We start from the raw sequence: 22,285 nt of genomic DNA, 5'->3' as shown, positions 1-22,285 counted from the left end.
GTTTAAAATAAACGCAGCTGGTTTGAGGAGGCGTGTGACCTCTACACTCGCAGGAGTGCCCCCAGATTTACAAACAGTGCACATACATACTCCTATTAGTAGCTTTTTGTTTGCCTCCAGCGCTTTCTTGTTTCTGAGCCTTCTTTCATTCATTCAGTTAAAATTTAATGCGGAACAACAGCATTAACAGATAGGATTTCTAGAAAACCAATAGAGGTGTTTTGGGGTAAAAGTTGCCAAGCTCTATCTACAGCCTAATATCTCATGCTGACATTTTGGATTTTCACCCAGAGAAAGCGGAGCAGGGAAGTAAAGTGTACTGGTGTTCAACCAAACAAAACACAGAGTAAAGCTGCTTAATTTTACATAAGACACCACAGGCCATCCATATCCAGGACACACACAACATTCACTTTATGGCACACATTCTGCTGCAGTGGAACAGTGTTGCTGTATAAGCAAGGCGGGGAAAGTTTAAAGGACCAGAAACTGGGAAACAGCAAAGTTGTTACATGAATGAAATTCAAAACAAAAAAATATTTAAGTGCCCAGAATGAAAGTATTATTTTTTCTTTTAAAAGCTAACGAGATAGCATATTTTTCTCCATTCACAGCTAACATCCAGCTTATACCCATGAATGATCTTTTTCCCTCCAACTTCTCTATTTACTCTCCACCAAACAAAGCCTCTTTCAGTCTCTCAACACTGAAGTAGAAGCGTGGAAGAGCACACTTTGTAAAGCTGTGATTAACATTCGCCATCACAGTTTTGTCTGTCAGAACTTAAAGACACCTTTTTTTTAATAAGTTGTGGCTTTGTAGTTGTCAAACATGACAGAAGTTAATTCTCTGACTTTTCAATGTGCAAATGGACATAAAAAAACAGAACAGTCAGATAATTGAATCAATACAAGCAGGTTTGAAAAGCTGAACAAATGCAGTAGCTTTGCTTTCATGCATATTTCAATGATAAGCAGCTTTTAGTTTTGTGCAATACTTAATTCAGTTGTTTCTTTTCATAAAAAGGATACTGGAAATTATTGGTTTGATGTATTGTCTCTCCAATTTCTGGACAATCATACAAACGGCTCTGTGTCCAGTGTATGTGTCCTCTTTTCTTTGGTAGTTTTTTTGCAGGTGCTGGAAAGGGTTCTTTTCAACATGTAGATATCAACACTTGTGTTCTCTGGTTTGCCTTAATACTTTACACTGAGGGCCTTTTCTCAGACTGGTGACTCTTTTTACAGCCACCTAACGGCAGCAGGTATCTGCTCTACCTGCAGTCTCTAACTGGAATGATGTTGCACACTGTTGAACTGCATTACACACAGCAGATCAGCTGCTTACATTTTGTGCAACCAGACTGTTGTAACATCCAAGTACTTATGTGCACATCAGACATGTAATTTTGATGAATTATGCTATGCTCCCGTCAGTCTTTCACTCAGTAAATCCATCCTAAATACCAGATAAGTAGAGTAACGGCTGTGTGTCATCTTCTTTTCAACAAAGCTGGCGTAAATGTTGCCTGCAGCTCCACATTTTTAATTATAATATAGGTAGACGTGTGGCTGTGATGATGCGGAAAAGATTGCTGGGGTTCCAAACTGACGTTTAAAAATGTCCATCCGACTTCCCAGACAATGAGAATAATAAGTTTGCTCTGAGGAAAACTTGTCCTGGTGAGTAAGCGGCTTCATTTTGACCACAAAACTCCTGTAGCATTGGTAAATATGTTAGCACAACTAGCTGTGCCAAAACTGCTAATGAGCTGCCAGAGCTTTCAGTGATAACTAATGCTGAAGGACTCAAATTGAGCTGTTTACTCTTTGGGGCGAGCGGTGGATGGGCACAATGTTTCCACTGCAACCTTTTGGGTCGAGATAAGTGATAATCAGTGCTGACTTTCTAGTTCCTAACAGACCAGAGTGGGGTGGAGTGCAGTAAACTAAAGGGTGGCAAAATTAACCGGTAGACCGACATGTGTAAGTGGTCAAAAATATTCTCGCTCGTTAACTGTTGAAATCTCAAGTTCTTTCTGATCCCACCTCGTGTCCAAGCGTACCACAGGTGTGCTAAGGGTGGCTGATGATGGAATTGCCAAAGGTGTGTTAGGTAAGCTCCTCCCACACTTGCTTAGCAGACTGTGATCTGCCCACGCTGCTTGGTTCACGGTAGTAGAGCCCAAGGTGTCTTCTTGTGTGCACAAAATTGGATACAAAAAGTCTTGTCTCGCCGTGATACATTCTGGCACCATTGGTCTGTGTGTGTTTGCACACTGTGATCATTTTTATGATGTGAGCTGGTCACTGCCTACATGCATTTGTAGGTTTCTGGGAAATATGGAGGGATGAGCCAGTCCCCATGATTGGCTTCAATGAAACAGCTCCCTGATGGCAGTATAACAGCGCTTTAAACACCCTTCCATCACAAGTTTGTTCTCCCTTCATAGTCTATCAGTGGTGGACAGTGGACCTGGCACTGTTTGGTCAGTCACTGAGGGCCCAGCCCACTGTAGAGCTCCGCTCCACTCTGATTAGACTGCACGCTCCCCACGGTGCTTCTGATCAGCAGCCATACTCGTCTCTCACCATCCATCTCTTCATGCCGCCCTCTGTTTCCATCTCTCTGAGCTCCATCGCTCTCCCTTTGTCGCTCTTTTGCTCTCTCTTTCTCTCCTCTTTCATTCTACCCATCTATCCATCTGTCCCTATCTCTCGGGAGGCCAGCCCAATTAACCTGTTTAAACAGCCATCTGAGCATCCCATCCATTCCAATGTGGCTGTGTGATAGAGAGCCAGTTCACTGCGCCAGGATCCCCGTGCCAGGCCCCCATCCGCTGCCCTCCCCAGCTTCCACCTCACCTCACCTCCCACTCCTCCCTGCTCCTCCTCGTCATCTTCATCCTCCTCCTTTTACTTCCTCCTCTCTTGTCCTCAATGGGCCTGATTGTAGCACAGATCAGGACTGGTAAGAGCAGTTTCTTTACTGTTGTGTGGGGCAGAGTGACATCTGATGCATTCAATGCATCCCACTTTGAACAGTTTAAACGGCTGCAGCTATAAACTCCGCTACCTCTGGAGATCTCCACTTTAGCAACCGCAATCTGCCTATGAGCTTTCTCGCCTCTTCTCTTTTTCCTTTTTAATGGTCTTTCATTCATTTCACTGTCTCTCTGATTGCCACCTCCACACATCCTCCATCCTTTCATCAATCTTTCCCCCTCTCTGCCCTCCTCTCTCCTCTCACCTTCCTCTCTGTCACTCCTCAGCTTTCTCCCTCCCCACTGACTGTATCCCTTTCTCACTTCCCTTTTAACACTTGTCACCTACTTCCTGTCAGGCTGTCCAGAGAACACTGCAAGAAGGTCACAACTCTTTGCAGCGTTGCTCTCCTCCTTGTCCTTGTCTTTTTGGAGGGAGCAGGGAACTTTAATTAGAAAAGGGGAGGGGGGTGCGAAGATGTGGTTTGGGGTGTGACATCATCCAAGCAACACTGAAGGCACCATTTCATCGCCTTCCAAGCAATGGTGATAAAGAAATCACAGAATATATTCCCTCCCTGTGTGGGACGGCACATAGCAGAGGAACATTTGTAACATTTCTGGGGTGTGACTGCTCACATTGGCTAGACAGTGCAGAAGTGCTGGGCTGGCTGCTTGGCACACTGGGGTGTCTGTGTTATTTGCCAGATCAATGCACAACCTGGGCCCACTGCTTTAGACGACTTGTTAATGTGCAGCACTGTGCCGTTGGGCTTCATTGCTCTGTTGTTGGCCGATTTTATAATCTCTCTTATAGCAGTATCGACCCAACTGAGTGCAAGAGGAGTTATCGGAGGTTTTTGTGTCTGTGTGTGTGTGTGTGTGTGTGTGTGCGTGTGTGTGTGTGTGTGTGTGTGTGTGTTGATGGAGGGGTAAAATTGGCACTGTCTTTTTCTGTTTCTTTAATTGGTGCAAGAACAAGACCCTCTGGGTACTCTTTGCGCAGCCTGTCACTCCATTTGTGTGTGGGTATTGGTGCAGTTAGTTCAGCTTGTCATTGTTGAGACATGCAGGCAATCATAGAGAATAAATGCCTACACACACACACACACACGCACACGAAAACACACACAGGGACCGATTATACGCCTACTGTATCTACACTATCACTTACCTCATTATTTATTGGCTCATCAATTCGGCTTTTGCCAATTTTCACTGAAAGATTTTTGTTTTTTTTTACCAATAAAAGGACTCTAGCATCCACGATGCACTGCTGCATTGGTGGCTACGTGCCTATCTCAGAGAGAGACGAGACATTAACTGAAGGGCGGTGAAAGAAGGGACAACAGACCACCTGCTGCTTGTGTTTTTTGCTGTTGTCAAGGAATTAGAAATAAAATAAAGCATGCTTTGAGTTTGATTTTGTGACTTTCTTATTGTTTTTATAATCAGGCATTCTTCCAAAAACTGTATTTGCCCAGACACATGTTTGCCAACTGGTGTGTTTGTTATTGCTCCCCCCACCTCCAAATCTAATCTTTGAAAATCTGCAAAAATAACGCTAAAAGAAATGAGATGGAACTAGACAAAAAGGAAAGTGAATGAGACGAACAGAAAACAGCAAGCAGGCTTTTTTGGGGGGGTTGTTTGGGGTAGAAGTGTTCAGCTTCACAAAGAGAGAAACAATTTGATAAACAGCTGAGGCTTTTCTGCGTCTTGGGTTGATGTAATCCATCTCCTATGTCCTGTCTCCTCCTGTCTAGACCAGGACACTTGTGCAGCACCTGCTACACTCAGTGTTAGTGAAGAGCTGTCCCCTCTGACTCAGTTCTGAGTGGCTGTCTGGACATCTGGCCTCAGAGAGAAGGGTACCAACATGATCACAGGCATATTTAGGGCCAGACAGGACAAAAGGGTGGATTTACTCACTGTTTGCTTGCTGTAATGGGAGCCAGTCCTGTCTTAGAGACGTGGGAAGAGAGGAAGAGAAGCTGCAGCTGTGAGTAGCGGCCTTCAGCTCAGGGTTTCCTCAATATGCCGTCTAGACGTTGTAATCCCTGAGAGAAAGAGAGGAAGGGCTGTGGGTTCCACAAGGAAAGACGGAGATGATGATGGGAGAGCAGTATAAACTACACTTGTGACTCATCTTCTTATAAACTCCGTGAGAGATCAAACACAAGAGTGCACCGACATTGAAGAAAGCTCCACAGTGAGCTGGTGAGCTCTTAATTTGAAAGGAAAATTGTTTATAGTGAAGAACAAACTCTATAGAGATTTTCGTCACAGTTTTGACCTCCTTCTGATTACTCCTCTGCCTGTGTACTGTGTTGTATCATATCTCCTGCTTGTATTGTACATAATGTTCAGTTCTGAAGGAGGTGGATAAGGACATTTTTTATATTTCAAGCTTATTTGCTGCATATTAGCAACAGATTCCAATCAATAGTTTTTATAAAGTGCAAGGAGGCTGTGATCATTTCGGCTTGAGTTTCATTTAGTTCCTGCAAATGCTATTTTGGGTGATTTCATTTTCTGTTTGAGTAAAACTATTATTTCTCTCATTGCAATAAGAGCCCCTTTTTGTGGTATTGTATATGTCGTGAGTGTGTGCGACTTTGATGGAAATGAATTAAAACAGCCTTTGTTGTTCACACAAAAGACAAACTGTTTTTATTATATAAATAAATATGCACATTGTAATTTGATTCAGGGACATTCACATACTTTTTTTGAGGGAGTCTTTTATTAATCTGTGTTATACACTGTGCAAAATGGAAAGCCTCTGAGGTGAATTTGTGATTTTGCACTCTAGAAGTAAAATTAACTTTATTATATACTTTATAGCTGCTTCAGCTTTCAGCTGTATTGTTCAGGGAGCCAAATCTTTTCGAATGCTAAGGGCCAGGGGGCTGGACATTTCCCTGAGATATTATTGTCATTTTGCGTGTACATTTGACTTATATTTTGCTGCATTGCAATTTACACTTCCCATATTCATTTTTACAAACTCTACTTACAACCTCTCATGTCCTCTCCTCTGTGTAAACAGCCTGCAGTTCAGTCAAAGTTTCACTGAATTTTTGTCATGTGACTGTTGCTCTCAGCCGAGTCACTTGACAAATCTGGCAAGTGCAGACGGTTTATGTAGGCAATATGTTTAAATTCGACATGTAGAAAAACATGGTTTTGATGAAATATCACTATTTCAAACTTAGATTTGGTTATGACACATAGAGGCCTCCACCTAACAAAAAATATAAATATGGGTCGGCATAGGCTGCTTGCACATTAGCTATGCAACCATTTTTAGGGGCAGAGAAAACAGGTTCAATGAACTTTGGCATTTGGATTGAAGAAACTTTCCAAATCCTCCTGAAGCCATTACATCGATTTTACAGCAAGATGGTGATGTGACATGTTAAATACTGCACAGAGTGTTTGTTGTTTTCATATATGTCTACACTTTATCTCATCTTTGTGTAAACACAAAACATCGAAAGAAGAGGATGGGACAGCCTGTGCGGCAATCATGGTGAAGGCAGATGACCTCGTGGCTGAGAGCTGAGTCGATCTGCCAGAGATAACTTGAGAAAGACTAGAAATAGCAGCGATTTGGCCTTCAGATTAAAAGCTTAAAAGCATAGTATTTGTCACTCAGGAAAAAAGCATTGTACCGTTAAAATGCCACAACACTAGTCGAATCAATATTCTCCGACAGAACAGAACAGTTTCTGTCTTTTTAGGGATATAAATGCACTGTATATGCAAAACAGGTTGACAATTTGAATATTATGCTTTTGTGCGTTACTCCCTGAGTCTATCTTTTAGTTTCCCTTTTGTGCTTGGTATTTCTTAAAGAAGGGGCCAATTTTATTGGAATTATTACCAGGTCTCCTCTGAACTTGTAGCTGTTAATTAACATCCTGCTTGGTCACTCTACAAACAAATTCAAGCTCTATTAAGACCCATGTTTCAGCCCCTCTACAATAATAGCGCACTGTCACGTGGCAGATTTCTTTTCACATGTAGCTGAAGAGAACTATCCTCCAGAGACTCATCCATGTGATGTTTTAGTCTGTAACTAATGGAGACTAATGGTGAGATGAAAAAAATAGGAAAGTAAAAACCAAACTAAAACAAGGAACTGATCTGGAAAAAGTGCTTGAAAATTTCAATAATTCAGAAAAATAATTTGTGAATTAGAAATTTAGTTTTCAGGACATTTACCCAACCTTTGTCTCATGTCTTGTGATATGTTGAGCATTTCATTCCAAGTTGCTCAGTGCCTTTTTCATGTTTTTGAAAAAAATCAAACCAGTTTTGTCAGAGTTCAAAGGTTTAAATACTTGTCAAAGGCGATGTTGATCCAGGTTTCAAATAATTAATTTATAGCACATTAAATATTCTCAATTTTTTGTCCACAGTGAAGTTCGATGACTGCATGGGGAATGAAGCTGTGGTTTTCCAGAGCAGTGACCCAATCTTCAGCGTGCGAACAGATGGGTCCATCTTTGCCCAGGGTGAGGGAGCCAGCCTGGATGAACCGGTCCAGTTTAAACTGACAGCAAGTGGTCCACACACACATGTCTGGGAGACCGTGGTCCAGCTGGCCCTAATTGACCCACCATCACTGCAACAAGATGAAAATGAGGTGAGTTTTACTTTTTTCTGAGCACGAACACAGACACACGAATATCACACTTCAAATTTCAATTATCATCCCAGAGTTTCTGCCTCCGTACTTTTTTTTTCTCCAGTGGTCTGGTGATAGCAACAGCCAGGAATCAGGTCAAAACTCCTTGGGGTTTGAGAGAGAGGGGAAGAGAAAGAGAGGGAGCAAGAGTAGAGCAGAAAGAAGTAGCAGTAGCACATGGTTGGAAGTGATAGAATCACAGTGCCACAGGGGAGAGTATGATTCCCCTCAGCCATAAGCTGTTATTGGAAAACATGCTGTGCCTTGGACACCCCAGGGGTCCTTGACTCTTCCTCCTCTTTTTATAAGCTGTCAGAGGTCAGACCAGGACTCAGCAACCTGGGCTAAATTCCCTATGACGACAGAACCACAACACCAGATCTGGTAATCAATATCAGCGTGTGTTGATCAGATTAGGTAACGATGACACACATGATTAGTGGCGTGCGATTACTAACAGTGCAATCCTAGATGTCTCAAGCAGGAAGTGGGCCAATACGTTCAACTAGATCAGTCGAGATGAGACGGATATATCGCTTACGAGACATAATGGTGGACAAAGATTCACCAAGTCTTTGTGGGAACCAGCTGTGACTTCCTGGCTGTATAAACCCACTAAAGTTTTGTTGCAATTAAAAACATTGTATAAAAAACATTTGACAGCATTACAAAGCAAAAAGCTTGAAGCATCTGTAATCAATATATTCGTAATAGCAATGGATTGAATGACTGAGTGAAGGGGGTCGTAGAGCTGCAACAGTTTCAAGGTGTCTTTCAGTTGCTAGAAAACTCTGAGATGCTGAGACTTCTGATCCAGCCACTACTGCATAAAAAAGGCATGTGAAAAGCTGCACTTAAGTCCTCCTGAACTGAAATGTACACTGTGGGAAATCACAGAATTGGTTGTAGGATCTTGCTGCTTAATGGTAGGTTGTTCCATTGGACAAAGAACAAACAGTAGAACTACTGTGCCGTTTTCGCAACCTAAAGATAGCGTTAAGTGGTTTATAGCTTCCTTTAACTCACTGTTTCAATTTAGTGTCACCTCTCTTGTTGTGATGAGTTTGGCAGCTGTTTTCAGCGAAAAGCTCTAAAAACTATGTGTCAACCCCTGTGCCTGAACACTGCAGTTCCTCTAAAGGCCACTTGAGGCTGGCTTCCAAAGCAAGTCAATCTCATAGATTCCCATTACATTTTATTAAGGCTTGAAGTTACGCATATTGAGGAGTGGGGCTGCGTGAGTGACAGGCAGGAGTCAGATCCATCCCTCACCGCCCCACAGCTCTGGCCTTTTGTCCTATTATGGTCACTTCTGGCTCCAAAAAATGAGATGGCGGAAGCCAAAATGCCAAACTGAAGGCTACAAAGCGGCAGTCCACAAACCAATAATTGACCTCAAGTCCATTATTTATACCGTGTGTTGCCTCTATAGCTAATTTCCCTGTAATGGCAACTTCACAGGGGTTAAATCTTTATATAACTCAAACATTTAAATTTTACTGAGCCTTGAAATTATACAGAACTTCAGGAGTGGCCACTTCGAGAGACAGTCTGTCTGCAAGGTGTCATCTCAGGCTCTCAGCCAGACCCACCCACCGCTGCTCCACAGCTCCACCCTCTTGTCCAAATGGTCAGTTTTGTATATATTCCCTATCTCTTCCTTTTGTAAATACAATTACATGTCTATGTCTGTCTTTTTTTTCTATTTTTCTTATCCCTAACTTATTTCCCTCCCCTGTACTGTGAGCATTGCCAACCCGGAAAAAATTCCTTGTTCCTCATTTGTTGAACTTGGCCAATAAACGTGATTCTGATTCTGATTCTGAAAAAAATCCAAAATGGTGACAGGCAGTAGCGATGTTAGCTATGTCCATAACTTTTGTCATATACATAGTCTATGCTGAAAAATCCACTACACACTACCTACCCAGCACCACCACCTAGACAAATTTAGCAGCCAGCTGGTGAACAGAGTGGAGCATTTAGCAGCAAAAGAGCCAGACTTTTCCCACAGAAGTTGGTGGAGACCAATAAGCAAAGCAAATATGAGAGTGAATATAAGCATGACTCTGACGCATGCTAATGTTCCTCTGTATGTGCTGGATGTGTAATGAAGCAACTGTTTGCTAAATCAGTGTTGTGTTTATAGCTTTTTCTCTGCATGTGTCGTATTAGAAGTAAGAAATTCATCCAATGTCTCTACTTAGTGTTTTATTGAAGAAAATCTGTGCTCTCATGAATTGAATGTCAATTTCATAATGATAAGATGCAAATTCAGGCACTTCATTAATCTTTTCTTCACATACACCCACTTATTCCCGTTTAGGGTGATGAGCTGCAAACCCAGTTACACATGGCCAGAAGGCAGCAAAAGCCCTTCACAGGTTGTTAGTTTATTGCAGCTCTTAGCCAGATACACACCCAAACCCTCTCACACACATAAGTCAGATATGTAAACACTTTTGAAATTTTGACATTTTAGATGGACTCCAGAATCCATGTACTGCCATCACTTCGAGTCTTGAGTTAATCGTAACCCAGCTGTGAACTTAAGACGTGTATGTGTGTGTATGTGTAAGCAAACGATGAAAATAAAATCAATGCAAAGCTTCTCTGATGCCAGCAAGGTTAGTTTGAATGATTAAAACTGTCTAACTTTTCCAATAGTTTAACTTTTTGAGTATTTAGATTTTTGAGCTAGCAAACTATTTAAAACCAGAAGCTTTCAGCTGGATGTTCTTTGCAGTTGGCATGGCCAGAAAAAAAATATAGATGGCACAAAGTCAGTAATAAAATCATAGAGACAAATAGGGAGGCGAAGTGGGACATTGGCCAACAAAGGATCTATCTGTGGGAGTGGGTGTGAGGATGAGTATGTAGTTCTGGCTCTGAATAGGTTGGCCTTCGTTCTCATACTTCTGTAGCTTAGGCAGCTTCAAATGATTCACTGGTCAGTATGGTGTGAGCTTCAGTATTAAACAACAATGTGAAAAAGGTCAAATGGCTAGCTATTCTACTTCAATCTCCGGTGAGTCAACTAATAAGAAGATTCTCAGGAGCCACAGTCGAACAATTAGAGAGCGAGGCAGGGCCAGAGGTCAGAAATACGCTACACATCGGAACAAACATGTATGCAGCGCGAGCAGGAGCAGAAAGCAGGGCGCTGAAACAAAATGTGATGTTTCATTATGGAAATGGCGCTTTGTGGCGTGCTCTGTTGAATAATAACTTCCAGATGTCTGGGTAGCCAGGGGCTGGCTGATATCAAAGCGTGCAGGGTTTTGGGGAGGCAGTGGCATGGAGGGGAAGAGCTGGGACCACCGCCAGCTGGCTAAGGCTGATGGCACCAGGGCTGGGGGGCCGCATCCATTTCACACTCAGTGACTCCTGTTCACATAGCGTTAGTGTGCGTAAGCGTGTGTGCGTTTGGTATGTGTGCGATGTGTTATTTGTTTGTGCTTTATATTTTTTTGTGAGAGATTATGTTGGATCAAGTGTGAATTATGCAAATGTTGTGTAAAAGTGTAATTGCTGTGTATGGTCTACGTGCGGTTGGGTTTTTGTTTGGGGCATGAAGTGTTTACGATTGGGGCCTATAGGTTTTAACTGTGCTGAGTGCACAGTTGCGTGGATCTAGGGAAATAACACATCCTTTAGATCTCAGGAAACTTTTTTTAAACTATTTTTATTCATGAAGGCAGGACATTTTCAAATGTTTACATGTCACAGAATTTTTCCTTCACAGTAACTAGCACAACTAGCTTTTTTTTCCTATCCCCCCACAACCTCCCGTGTCGCAGCACCTGTCACTGATGCCACAACAACTAGCATCACTACCCAAGAAGCTGCAAAAGAGGGTAAAAAAAACACAAAGACAAAAAGCATTAAAAAAAAAAAACAAGACACCCCCGCCCTTTGCATAACAAAAAAAAAAAAAAAATAGGGGAGAAAGAAAAAAAAAGAAAATGAGTTACACATTTTTATGTCGTGGAGTTTATTAACTTATTTAAGAGGCACCAGCATACTTATCAAGTTAGGCAGTACAGATTATGGATGCATGATCATTTGCAAAAATGATACAACATGAAACATCCGAGTCAACCGGCATGTCAGTGTCGGTCGCCATCAAAAAACAGTCCCTTTTTTTTTCTTTTTTAAAATTGATATGCACAAACAAACCCTCGAAGCCGAGACACTTTATGATTTTTCACAATTAATGAATATCATATTCACTGGAAAGCATTGTATCCTGTGTCTCCATCTGCTGGTGGGCCATCACGACAAGAGCACGCACATCACGACAGTAACTCCACTACAGAAGAGACCTGACAATCACCAAAATCAGGCGGAGAGAAAAGCGCATATGTACTGATACTGATATATATCGAGCTATATATCGATTTTATCTGTTCACAGCTGCACAGTCTCTGGAATCTGCAGTTAAAATTCTGACTCCAGTTTGCTTCTGCTCCTCATCCCTCATCTTTCATAATAGTTTGAATGAGTGTGCAGACATCTCCGCTTAACCTATTTTTTAATCAATTTCATCACCTTCCTGTAATTTCTCTCTTTCTGTGTGAGTATGAATAAGGAAAAGTGAGTCAGAGCTGCAGGGTTTGATCAGAATTACACCATGGCTAGAGAAAAGCCCACTTAAGCCTTTTGCAGCAGTGATGGGCACAGCTCTCTCTGTCTCTTTCTCTGTTTTTTTCTCTCTCTCTCCATCTTTTTCTCTCTACATTCTCCTCGGGGAACTCACTAGTACCTGTTAGCATGTGTAGATAAAAGGATCTGGAGCATGACTTATTTAGGCAAGAGGAGGGGAGGGGGGGACACATCTGCTTCTGACAACCCTCCTCCTCACCCCCCTCATTCCACCCCAAACATGTCTCGCCCCACCTCTGCCTCCCCACACGGTGCTGGTGGGATGTGGGGCAACCATCCCCTGCAGTCAACCCCACTAAGCCTTCTTCTCTCTGAAGAAAAAGAATACATTTGTCCAAACCCAGCTCACATCTGTCTCATCCCGCTCTGCTGACAAACCCTGTTTGCGCACACAGGCATGTTGCACTTGGCAGAGGTTGGTCTCCTGAATACGGACTGAATGCAGAGGATCATGTGCATGTTTCAGTGAACTTGTCACACAGTACAGCGAACATGAAATATTGCAACATGTGTGTCTGGATGACCAGTCTGTCTCTTATACAGACTGCCAAAACAGTACAAGAGGAGGAGGATAGAGTATTGGTGCTTGGAGCAAGAGAGCAAGCTGCTCAGGCTCATGAGTGTGGGCAAGTTTTTGTCTGTTTTAGGGGTTATAGCGCCCTCAAAGGCCAAAAGAGGATCTGCTGTTACCTCTTAACTAATTATTGGGGAGAAAAACAATTTTAAGATGCTGTGTTTGAGTTAAACTGCCATCTTTTTTGTCATAGCTTCATAGTTAACTAATGCAAGGGTTCCTGCAGTCATGAAATTCCTGGAAAAGTAATAAAATTGGAAAAAAACATTTTCAAGGCCTGAAAATGGTTTGGAATTAACAGAGTGCTTTGAAATGTTTTGAATATCGCATTGTGCAATAGACATAAGACATTGTCTTCAAGCTTTAGCCCTATTATCAACCAGGATTTATCAGGTACATGCAGCTTGATGTTAGACCATGTGTTAAAATGATCATTAAAAATATTAAAAATATATTTAAAAAAAATAATTATAATAAAAAATGTAAATAATTAAAAAAAGACCTGCACAACCCCGCTTGGTGCAGGTGTCACCAGGACCGTAATTTGTTTTGATGGGGATTGGGACATTGGTTAGGAGTTACAGCCATTTGAGGCTAAAAATGTTTTAATGCCACATGCCTTTACCTGCATGCATAACCACCTCTCTTGCATTGTTACTGAGAGTGCCCTGGATTGCACAGTACATGATGTTTGTAATGTAGTGCCTGGTTGATGAAACTAAACATGACACCTTAGCCCATGCCCCTCCACACCCCACACCCCACCCCACCCACACAAACACATACACACCATACGCCAGGTTGCTTGACACATTTCCTTTATAACAGCCTTAAAAAGCTTTTCTCCTGGGCGTCCATCTAATGAAGTCAGCCTTGAAAGCATTGTTTCTGCTGGCAGATACAAGCCAACCCTCTGAGGGACGTTGACCAGGCAAGAACAAGCAGAGAGAGATAAAAAGAAAACACTTTTTATAGACTGCATTGTACAGGACCCCTAAACTTTCAATATGTGCCAGAAGCCATTGCCATCTTCCAACACTGTAGCCTGCGCCTGTGTTGTATTTTATTTTTATTCTCAAATGTCAACTGCTGTGGAGGAAGTGTAGGGCTATGTATTGCACAGAAGTAATATAAAATGAAAAATTGGAAGAGGTATTAAAAACACTAGCCTCTTATTATGTAAATGTATGGTGATTGAACCTCTTTCTCTTATGCTCCCGAATTCACAAGCCCAGATTTTTCTTATGCTCTGACATGAACACCCTCCCACCCACACACATGGAGCATGCACACATATTCTTCGCTCTCTGCCTGTACTGTTTTCTCTACTGTAATGGAACTGAACAGTTTTCTCTATCATCTCTGGTGAGTGCTTTCCAATTGTATTGTTTTTCTCCACACACTCTGTCTTGCATCACCACCTATTCTCTTTGTGTAGCACAGTACTGTTAGACTGCACAGTTACTCCAGGGTTACTAGAGTTTTCAATTTCAGCCCTTCTGCAGCTTTCATTAAAAGTTTCATAAATGTGTATTTTACTTGCAGTTACATTTAACTATGAATTAATTCCGGACAAACCTGTTAACATAAGACCCACGACACATCATCAGATTCACTGGCTACACACTCCCTCGGCCATAAAGAAAAAAAGCCGTAAGGCTGAACAGATGTCTAATCACAATATTTTTGATTACCAAAAGATGTAAACAGCAGACTTTTCTGTTTTTGTTATTTTTCCTTCCTTCTGTGTTTTTTTTTTTAACAATGGCATTACTGCATCTAATTTATTTATAGCCTTACCCATAAATTAGAATCTATTAATATTTTTACCTTTTACACACACTTCATACCTGCAGGTACCCAACTAGGTGCTGGTACAGAAGAATACTTCCACTATTTTGTATGTATATGATAATACATACACAAAACTGTACATCCATAGTCATATCAGTGTGTGTGTTTGTGTGTGACAATATATATCTATAGTATATATATATTCCCTTTCAGACATGTTGGTCTTTACAGTGGACAGCTACTAAAAAGTCATGCTCTTGTTCATGCATGGGTGTTGATACAGTTTAACATCAGCCATTACAGTGGACCCTAATGCATCATATAGACTGACCATAAAGATGAAGACACGTCTCCATTTTCCACCACCATACAAAAAGGGTTAGGGATAAAATATTCAGGATATAGCCACTGCCTTCTTGGACTGGTGACGTCATTTGGACACAGAGGCTGTGCAGTAGTGGTCTCCATAGTGAAGAGTTACCACCTATACATTGATTGGGAGCACACCAATAGGCACACGCTGCTGTCAACCAATAATTTAAGGTTTATTTGCACAAAACAAAACATCGGAAATTCAAGAACAAAAGAAGATAAGGTTGTGCAGGTGAGATTAAGAAACCCCCAGGGGCTTGTAAGGAATATCACCTCAATGAGGATAAAAAAAAAAACAAATATAAAAGTCATGTTCTCAAGGAAAATAAACAAACAGGCAAACAAAGCGTCAATAAGCAAAGCAATTGCAAAGTAAGCAACGTAAATCAACTAAAGACAATTATATAATAGTATCAATTAACTAATTAAAACTAAACTTGTCAGAAAAATGAACACATGAACAAACAATCTTTTAGAAAAAAATATTTTACATTTACTTTGAGTTTTTAGTTTGGCCCATGTGCCACTTGCTAACACGGAGGGAGCAGGGTTTATGACCTATAGTGCAGCCAGCCACCAGGGGGCGATCAAGATGTGCTGGCTTTACTTTTTGGGAGCTGTCATGTTGTCCATCTTTACATGCAGTTGAAGATGCATCATCACATATACTGCCACCCATTGGCCAGTTGTTGTTAGTGCAACACAATTCCTTAAAAAACAAGATGGCTCACAGCATGGAAGACACACCGTGCAGTTCAGAAATATCTTGCCAATCTTGGGCAGGAGGGAGGAGTTAAAAAAAGAGGGGAGAGGCTGAGGATTCAGGAGCCAGATTTAATTATTTTGCATTGCATTAAACAGTATTAGAATATTTTCAAATCTGTGAACACACTAATTTACCAGCATTAGAAAATGTTGGAATTTTCACATAATGTATAATTGTATTCATTGGTTTATATTTCTTAAGTTTAAAAACCCAAAGGCATGCTGTCCACCCAGGTGGCAAAATTGAACACGTCTTGAAAAATGCATGTTTAAAAAATAAAGTGTGCTTTATTTTCATGCCTAAAGTGAAATAAAAATCCTTGGCTGAGGTGGTCATAACTCATGCATTAAAGGGTAAATATTCATATGTGTCGCTAATTTCCATATTTTATTTAATGCTGTTTTGAGGCCCCTTTTAACCCTTTTGATATTTCATACTTCATATTCAGTTTTATTTATTTTGATATTTGTCTAATTGTTTGTGTTTGCTTCTATAATCCTGTCCATGTAGAGCAGTCCTAGCATGCAAGAGAGAGTAAACTTCTAACATGGGTCCATCCTGCATAAATGAGGGTTAAATGAATGAGTGAAAATTTGTTGTTGCCTGGTGGTGGGAATCTTTGCTGGATGAAGCTCTGTGATGCTGCTTCACCTGCCGCTGCATATCAGCCTAACGCAGCTCAGTGCTCGAGGAATCACTGTTATTGAGACAAACTGTCAGGACCCACTGACTGCGAGGAGAGACGCAGAAAAACAATAACACTGTGAGAGAAGAGCAGGGGGTAGCACGGGAGCAAGGGATAGCTCAGGGGAAAGTGATTGAGACAGAGAGTGCAACTGATGCATAGCTTCAGCAATGATGCTCGTGACTGGATTCTTGACATGTTTTCACTGGATCGTAACCCTGAGATATGTTTGTAAACTTACTGTAGAACAACTCTCCAGATTCTCAATTTAATGTAACCTTTAGATCACTTATATACGGCACATCCACTATAGCCGCTGGGACGCTAGGCATGTGGTAGATAAAAAGTAAACCTTGAGATTTTGGACCTAGTGTAACCTGGACATAGATGCACTCATATGCGTAATGTACTTTCATTAAGAAGCAACATATCTGATTATCTGCACTGGGCTCTGGGCTGAAATAAAGGCATCTTACTGTATTTTTAATGGCTGTGTGTTTGCTTAAAAATATTCCAGAAGCATCTATAATGAAGCAGAATCTCTGCAGCTCACCTTCGGGTGTCTTGCAGCATTTCACGCGAGGGCATGAATTTAGATGGGTGATATGTGTGATAGCTTCAGCATTTGATGTAGCTCCTCTGACTCATGGGTGAGTTAATGTTCATGAGGAGATTGGAAATGGGCTCCTTTCAACTTCCTTATTTGAGCATCTTTCAAAAAGACAGGTTTGTGGTGGTCATTTCTCTCTGCCTGCAGGGAGCGTGTGAGGGAAATGTATGATGGGAGAATACTGTATGAGTTAATAGGCTTTTTATCTCCTGTGTAAATGACAAAATCTATAGTTTATGGTCTCTTCCACATATATGCACATACACACGCACACATACAAAGCATTTACAGAGACTTTACATATGTGCTCACACTTTACCGCTCCGTCCTGCTCAGGCCTGATGCATGATGACACAAATGAACTAGTTTAGATGATGTTGAATAAACATCATTTTAATTTAGCACACTGCAGACAGCAGATTTTATGTTTGTGGAAATATCCCAATTAACCACTAATCTGTCATATATGAGTAAACAAACAAAGTGGTAAATAAGAGGGAATTGTATAGATTAATAGAACAGATGATTTGTTTATGTCTGGTTTTCGAAAAGAGCATTTAAGCTTTTAATTTCTATTTTGTTTATGTTGTCTCACTGTAATAGATGTTCCAATTGCTGTGCAGTTTCAACTAATGTGGTAAAGTTATTAAAACATCAATTACATGCCTTTTGTTCAACTCATGGCCAGTTAAAAAAAAAATCTCCTAATCAGTGTCAGTGCACACAACAAATTGTTTATGTAATACATACATTCATTTAAAATCTGCTTTTGTTACAGCATCCTTTTCTAACTGTAGCCTTTTTTGTTGGTATAATTTCAGGCATTTATAACAGGGATTTGTCAGGAGTTTGTCATCAGACTAAATACGATAAGATGCAATATGTTTTGTTTTTATCTTAAGAGTATGAAAGGTTATTGAAAAACATCTGGTGGTTTTCCAACTTGTGCTCAAAACTCAAAGCTAATTTGATGCATCAAGGTAGCTAGATGTGGCATTTAACAAATTAAATTTGCATTTAGTCTGTCAAAAAAAACTTGCATTTGATGATTCCAGTAGGTTTTTGTGTATAAAGACCAAGCATTGTATTTTTTAATAGTTCTTAAAGTATGTTCACACTTTTTGAACCATACACATTTTGCTCTGATACTAAGGCAGCGTGGGAATGATTGTTGGTCTTGTTGCCAGGATTCCTAATCGCCAGTTAGGGGCAGAAGGACTAACTGCTATAGTGAAGAAGTGAGTTACTGATTCAGTGAGTGAGTGAGTGAGTAAATGAATGAAAGAGTGAATTAGTGTGAGTGGACCTTTTGCACTTTGTCTCCATAGCAACATCATGTATTCTCTTCAGTTACTGTGTAGTGATGACAGAAATACTGTGGGTCTCAGAAGCAAGTTATTTCCCCTCTTCCAGTTGTGGCAGAGCTGTGCTCTGCTGCTACCCATTTGAAACATAGTTGAAATTTATGCAGCTGACTGTCTAGAAAAAGGTATTAACTAACACAATGAAAAAATAATTGACAGGAATTAACAGTAAGATTAAAGGGCATAAAAAAGTTCATATGAGCTTATTCTGGTGGCTATGTAACAAAACAACTAAAAAAAAAAAACATGCAAGCGAGTTTTTGTTCTCGCAAATTGATGTTGCTGGATGTTGGTCGTAAACTGCAATTCAGTAGGCGTTGTCATTGTACAGTCTGTATTTATCAAACTTGATGTCATACCCAAGTTTATTAAAATCCATGTCGCACAGTGTAGCTTGCACTAAACTTATAGGATTGCAAAAATCTCAGTCTGCAGGAGGCTTTAACTTGACTGGTTAGAGGAGTCATAAAACTACAAGGAAGACATTCTGGTTTCCATCATGTTATATAGTTTCCAGAATAATATCATTATTGAAAAAATGGCCTTTCTTCCTCTTTGAATATATCCGTTAACCTGATTAACAATTGTAAAATGTCTCTTGTTGTCCTTTGAATTTCTGCTTTGACACAGAAAAGGCACCACATCAGTTACTGTTATTATTAACAGCCCATCAGCTTGCTAAATAAAACCTTGTGTTGTTTTAAAGGTCACAGAGGAAGAGGGGAAAGTCGCAGAGAGAAAAGAGAGGAAGGAGGCCGCCCAAGCACCACCTCCTGTCATCATGTTCTCAGGGTCCGGCCTGAACAGCTCCAAGGGTCTACGGCGGCAGAAGAGGGACTGGGTGATCCCACCAATCAACGTGGCGGAAAATTCTCGAGGACCTTTCCCTCAGATGCTCGTCAGCGTAAGTGACAGATTTGATGGGCCGCATCGCTGATTTGTTCTGAATTTACAGCTGGGATTTTCTTGAGGGCACTTCACGGCTAACGCTGATTGGGGGTGTGGATGGCGATAAAGAACAGATATGTATTAGCATTACTTGTTTGTTCTCCACATCCTTGCAGATGAGTATGTGGTGTCCCCCTGGTGCAATTATAGCCACAAAATCTTAAGGTATTTAAACAGCCATTATTGGCCCTGAGAAATATTCCCTTCAGATGCAGGGCGGGCACCAAAATAGCTAAGCAGCTAAACTCTCCCACAGTGTGAGGCCCATTGGGTCCACAGTAAAACGTATGATTATTTCTCCTCCTTTCTTTCCTTTATCACGCTATTTCAGAAAGGTTACTCCAAGTTCAGTACTATTTTAATAGCTCCTTTATAACAATACAATTTGTCACAGAATCTTTACTGAAGCCATAACTCTGGGACTCCTGTGAGATATAAGGAGAAAGTGTGCAGAGCTGCTATTCTGAGGCCCTAAAAAGCAGCACAGTAGTTCATCCCCCGTGCCCAGCAAGGACATGATGGTTTAAACTGAAACAAAATAGAGATAATAATATAAAAATAACATGCATTCAAGTCTAAACAAATAGTAGCACCTCAGCTGTTGGAGCCTAATCATTATTCAATAAACCTGTCCTCATTTAGCATTCAACATTTAAATGTAGCAACAACAACAACTGACTGCCATCACTGCAAATTAGATTTCTGCAGAACTGCTAGTTTTTGATAAGTACAAAATATAAACACAACATGTTGAGGGTTGGAGGTCGAGCCTGTACAAGCCTGTCTGAGAAATAAGAAACATGAATAAATAAACGTTTGTGTATATGTGTTGTTGTGCAAAGGCTCGAGCTGCCGAGTGCTTAAAATTCAGAGATTCTGTCACAACAGAAAACGCAGTTTGTCTCTCTCATAGCAAAGCTCCAGACTCTGAGCTTGTGGTGCGCGCTGTAATTCATCAAAAAAACATCATTCCAGGAGACCGCTGCTTCTTTCCCTGCTCCCACTTTCCTCCTCTCTTTATCTGGGATATCTAGCCATCAGCTTTTCCTCGCTGTTTACAAAACTCTCACAGTTTATCTCTTTTGGGTCTTAAATTGTGCAAAAGAGGCATTTTTTCCTCCCTTTGTTTCTGTTCTTTGTTTTTCTACTGGGTTTTATCCAATCCCCAGGGAAAAGCCTGGGGAGCTGCTCGAAGGAAACTTTTTAATTTTTTTATTTAGTGATACAAAAATATCAAGTCAAAGAGGGGAGAGTTTGTAAGTCTTTGTTTTTGGAGTTGGAGTGCTTCTACAGCTGGAGTGTGTCCCATGAGCCTGGCACAGTGTGGCACTCTCATCCGAGCCCGCTGAGCCCTTCAGTAGTGCTACACCGGCCATAAACTGGTCAGACAGTTTTGCTGTCTCCATGAGACGGACAGAGCCGGAGAGAGAGACAGAGGGGATGGGGTAGACAGAGAGAGAGAGAGAGAGAGGGTATCAAAGGAACATTTGGAAGTATAGTGTGCAGCCAAACACAATCCACTTTGTGCAGTAAATAAGTCCGTCAGGGGCTGGTGGATTGCTGAGAGTGGAGCGTTCAGAGCAGAGGAGAAGTGATGCGTGTTGATGCCTCTGTTGGGCTCCCGTCTTTCTCTTTAATGATGACTGGAGGGCAGGCAGGGCCATACTGAGAGCCAGAGATTTTAACAAGGAGACAGCTCTGGGGGGTGAATGGCATGGGAATGATTTTGCAGTGCTTATTGTTTATGAGTTTAGTCCACTTTTCTAACCTCTTTAGCCCTCCGTTGTGAATTGAGGCTTGTTTGTGTCTATTTCATTTCCTTCAGTCAAACCTAACTCAAAACATTAAAAAAATCAAAAGATATAGTTTCACTCTGACATTTAATATCTTAATGTCAATTTTAAGTTTTACACTGAAGATGCTGCAACAGAGCATGCGGTCTTTGTGTCTCTCATCTCCTCTCCTGTCCCTCCAACTGTGCCATTACTCAGTGCTCTGTGTGCTGTGGCTGTGTGATGCCTCTCTTAATGGCCTGTGAAGTCAGTCCCTTTCCTAATGGGCTGTTCTGTCATCTGGCGCAGCACTGAGTGACATGCAGGCAGAGGCCTTCCCCACCATCCCGCCGCTTTTTCTCCCGGCCCTGACCAAGTTGCCATCAGTTGGACAGGCGGGGGTGACAGCAGCCCTCACCTGTATCTCTGCAGGTCCGCAGCACTGTCACTTTGATCAAGCCAGCACAGGATCGGGCAGGTGTCAGGACAGAGGCCTCACTGACTGGCCCCTGAGCCTGCAGCCTGACAAGGCTCGAGGGAAATGTTGACTGCTTAGGTAAAGTCTTGGCAGAACTGTACTGCCGTTGCTCTCTAAAGCCAAGCCAGTGTCAGAGCTCAATGAGATGTTATTGACTGTTTTTTATTAATAGCAGCGCTGAAATAATTGCTCCTGCGCTTCACACTCTTCTCCTGTACATCAAGTAGTGCAGTGTGCATGGTGTAACTCCGGGGCTTAATATTAGGCCTTATCATCTGCGAGTGTCAGAGGGTTGTACTGAATGTAGCCTGGTGTTAGCATCACAGATTTTACCTCTTTTTTTGGTCTTCAAAAATAATGGACAGCAGTGCTGTGCTTCCTTACACCCAGAAGTGGATAAAGCAAGGGAAAATTGTACTCACGTAAAAGTAAAAGCATTCATCAAAATACCTACTTGAGTTAGAGTACAAAAGTATTGGCTTAAAGGGATACTTCGCTAATTTTATGGGTTGTATGTGTTGGGTGTTGCGCAAACTACAGGCTGTACTTGTGAATTTATATATTGCATTTATAAATGC

General features: G+C 41.4%; 1 protein-coding gene across 1 annotated transcript in view; it reads left to right on the top strand.

Annotated features, from left to right (window-relative positions):
* LOC121946868 (cadherin-4-like) overlaps positions 1-22,285 on the top strand; it is a 288,738-nt gene that overhangs the window by 195,642 nt on the left and 70,811 nt on the right. Inside the window, exons 4-5 of the mRNA XM_042491671.1 lie at positions 7,411-7,637; positions 19,216-19,413. Coding sequence (XP_042347605.1) covers positions 7,411-7,637; positions 19,216-19,413 — 425 coding nt within the window. The remainder of the gene's footprint in view (positions 1-7,410; positions 7,638-19,215; positions 19,414-22,285) is intronic.

This window comes from Plectropomus leopardus, chromosome 8 (assembly GCF_008729295.1).
Source record: "Plectropomus leopardus isolate mb chromosome 8, YSFRI_Pleo_2.0, whole genome shotgun sequence".
NCBI lineage: Eukaryota > Metazoa > Chordata > Actinopteri > Perciformes > Serranidae > Plectropomus > Plectropomus leopardus.
The sequence above is the reverse complement of the archived record's forward strand: the minus strand, read 5'-3'. Positions and strand labels throughout refer to the sequence as shown.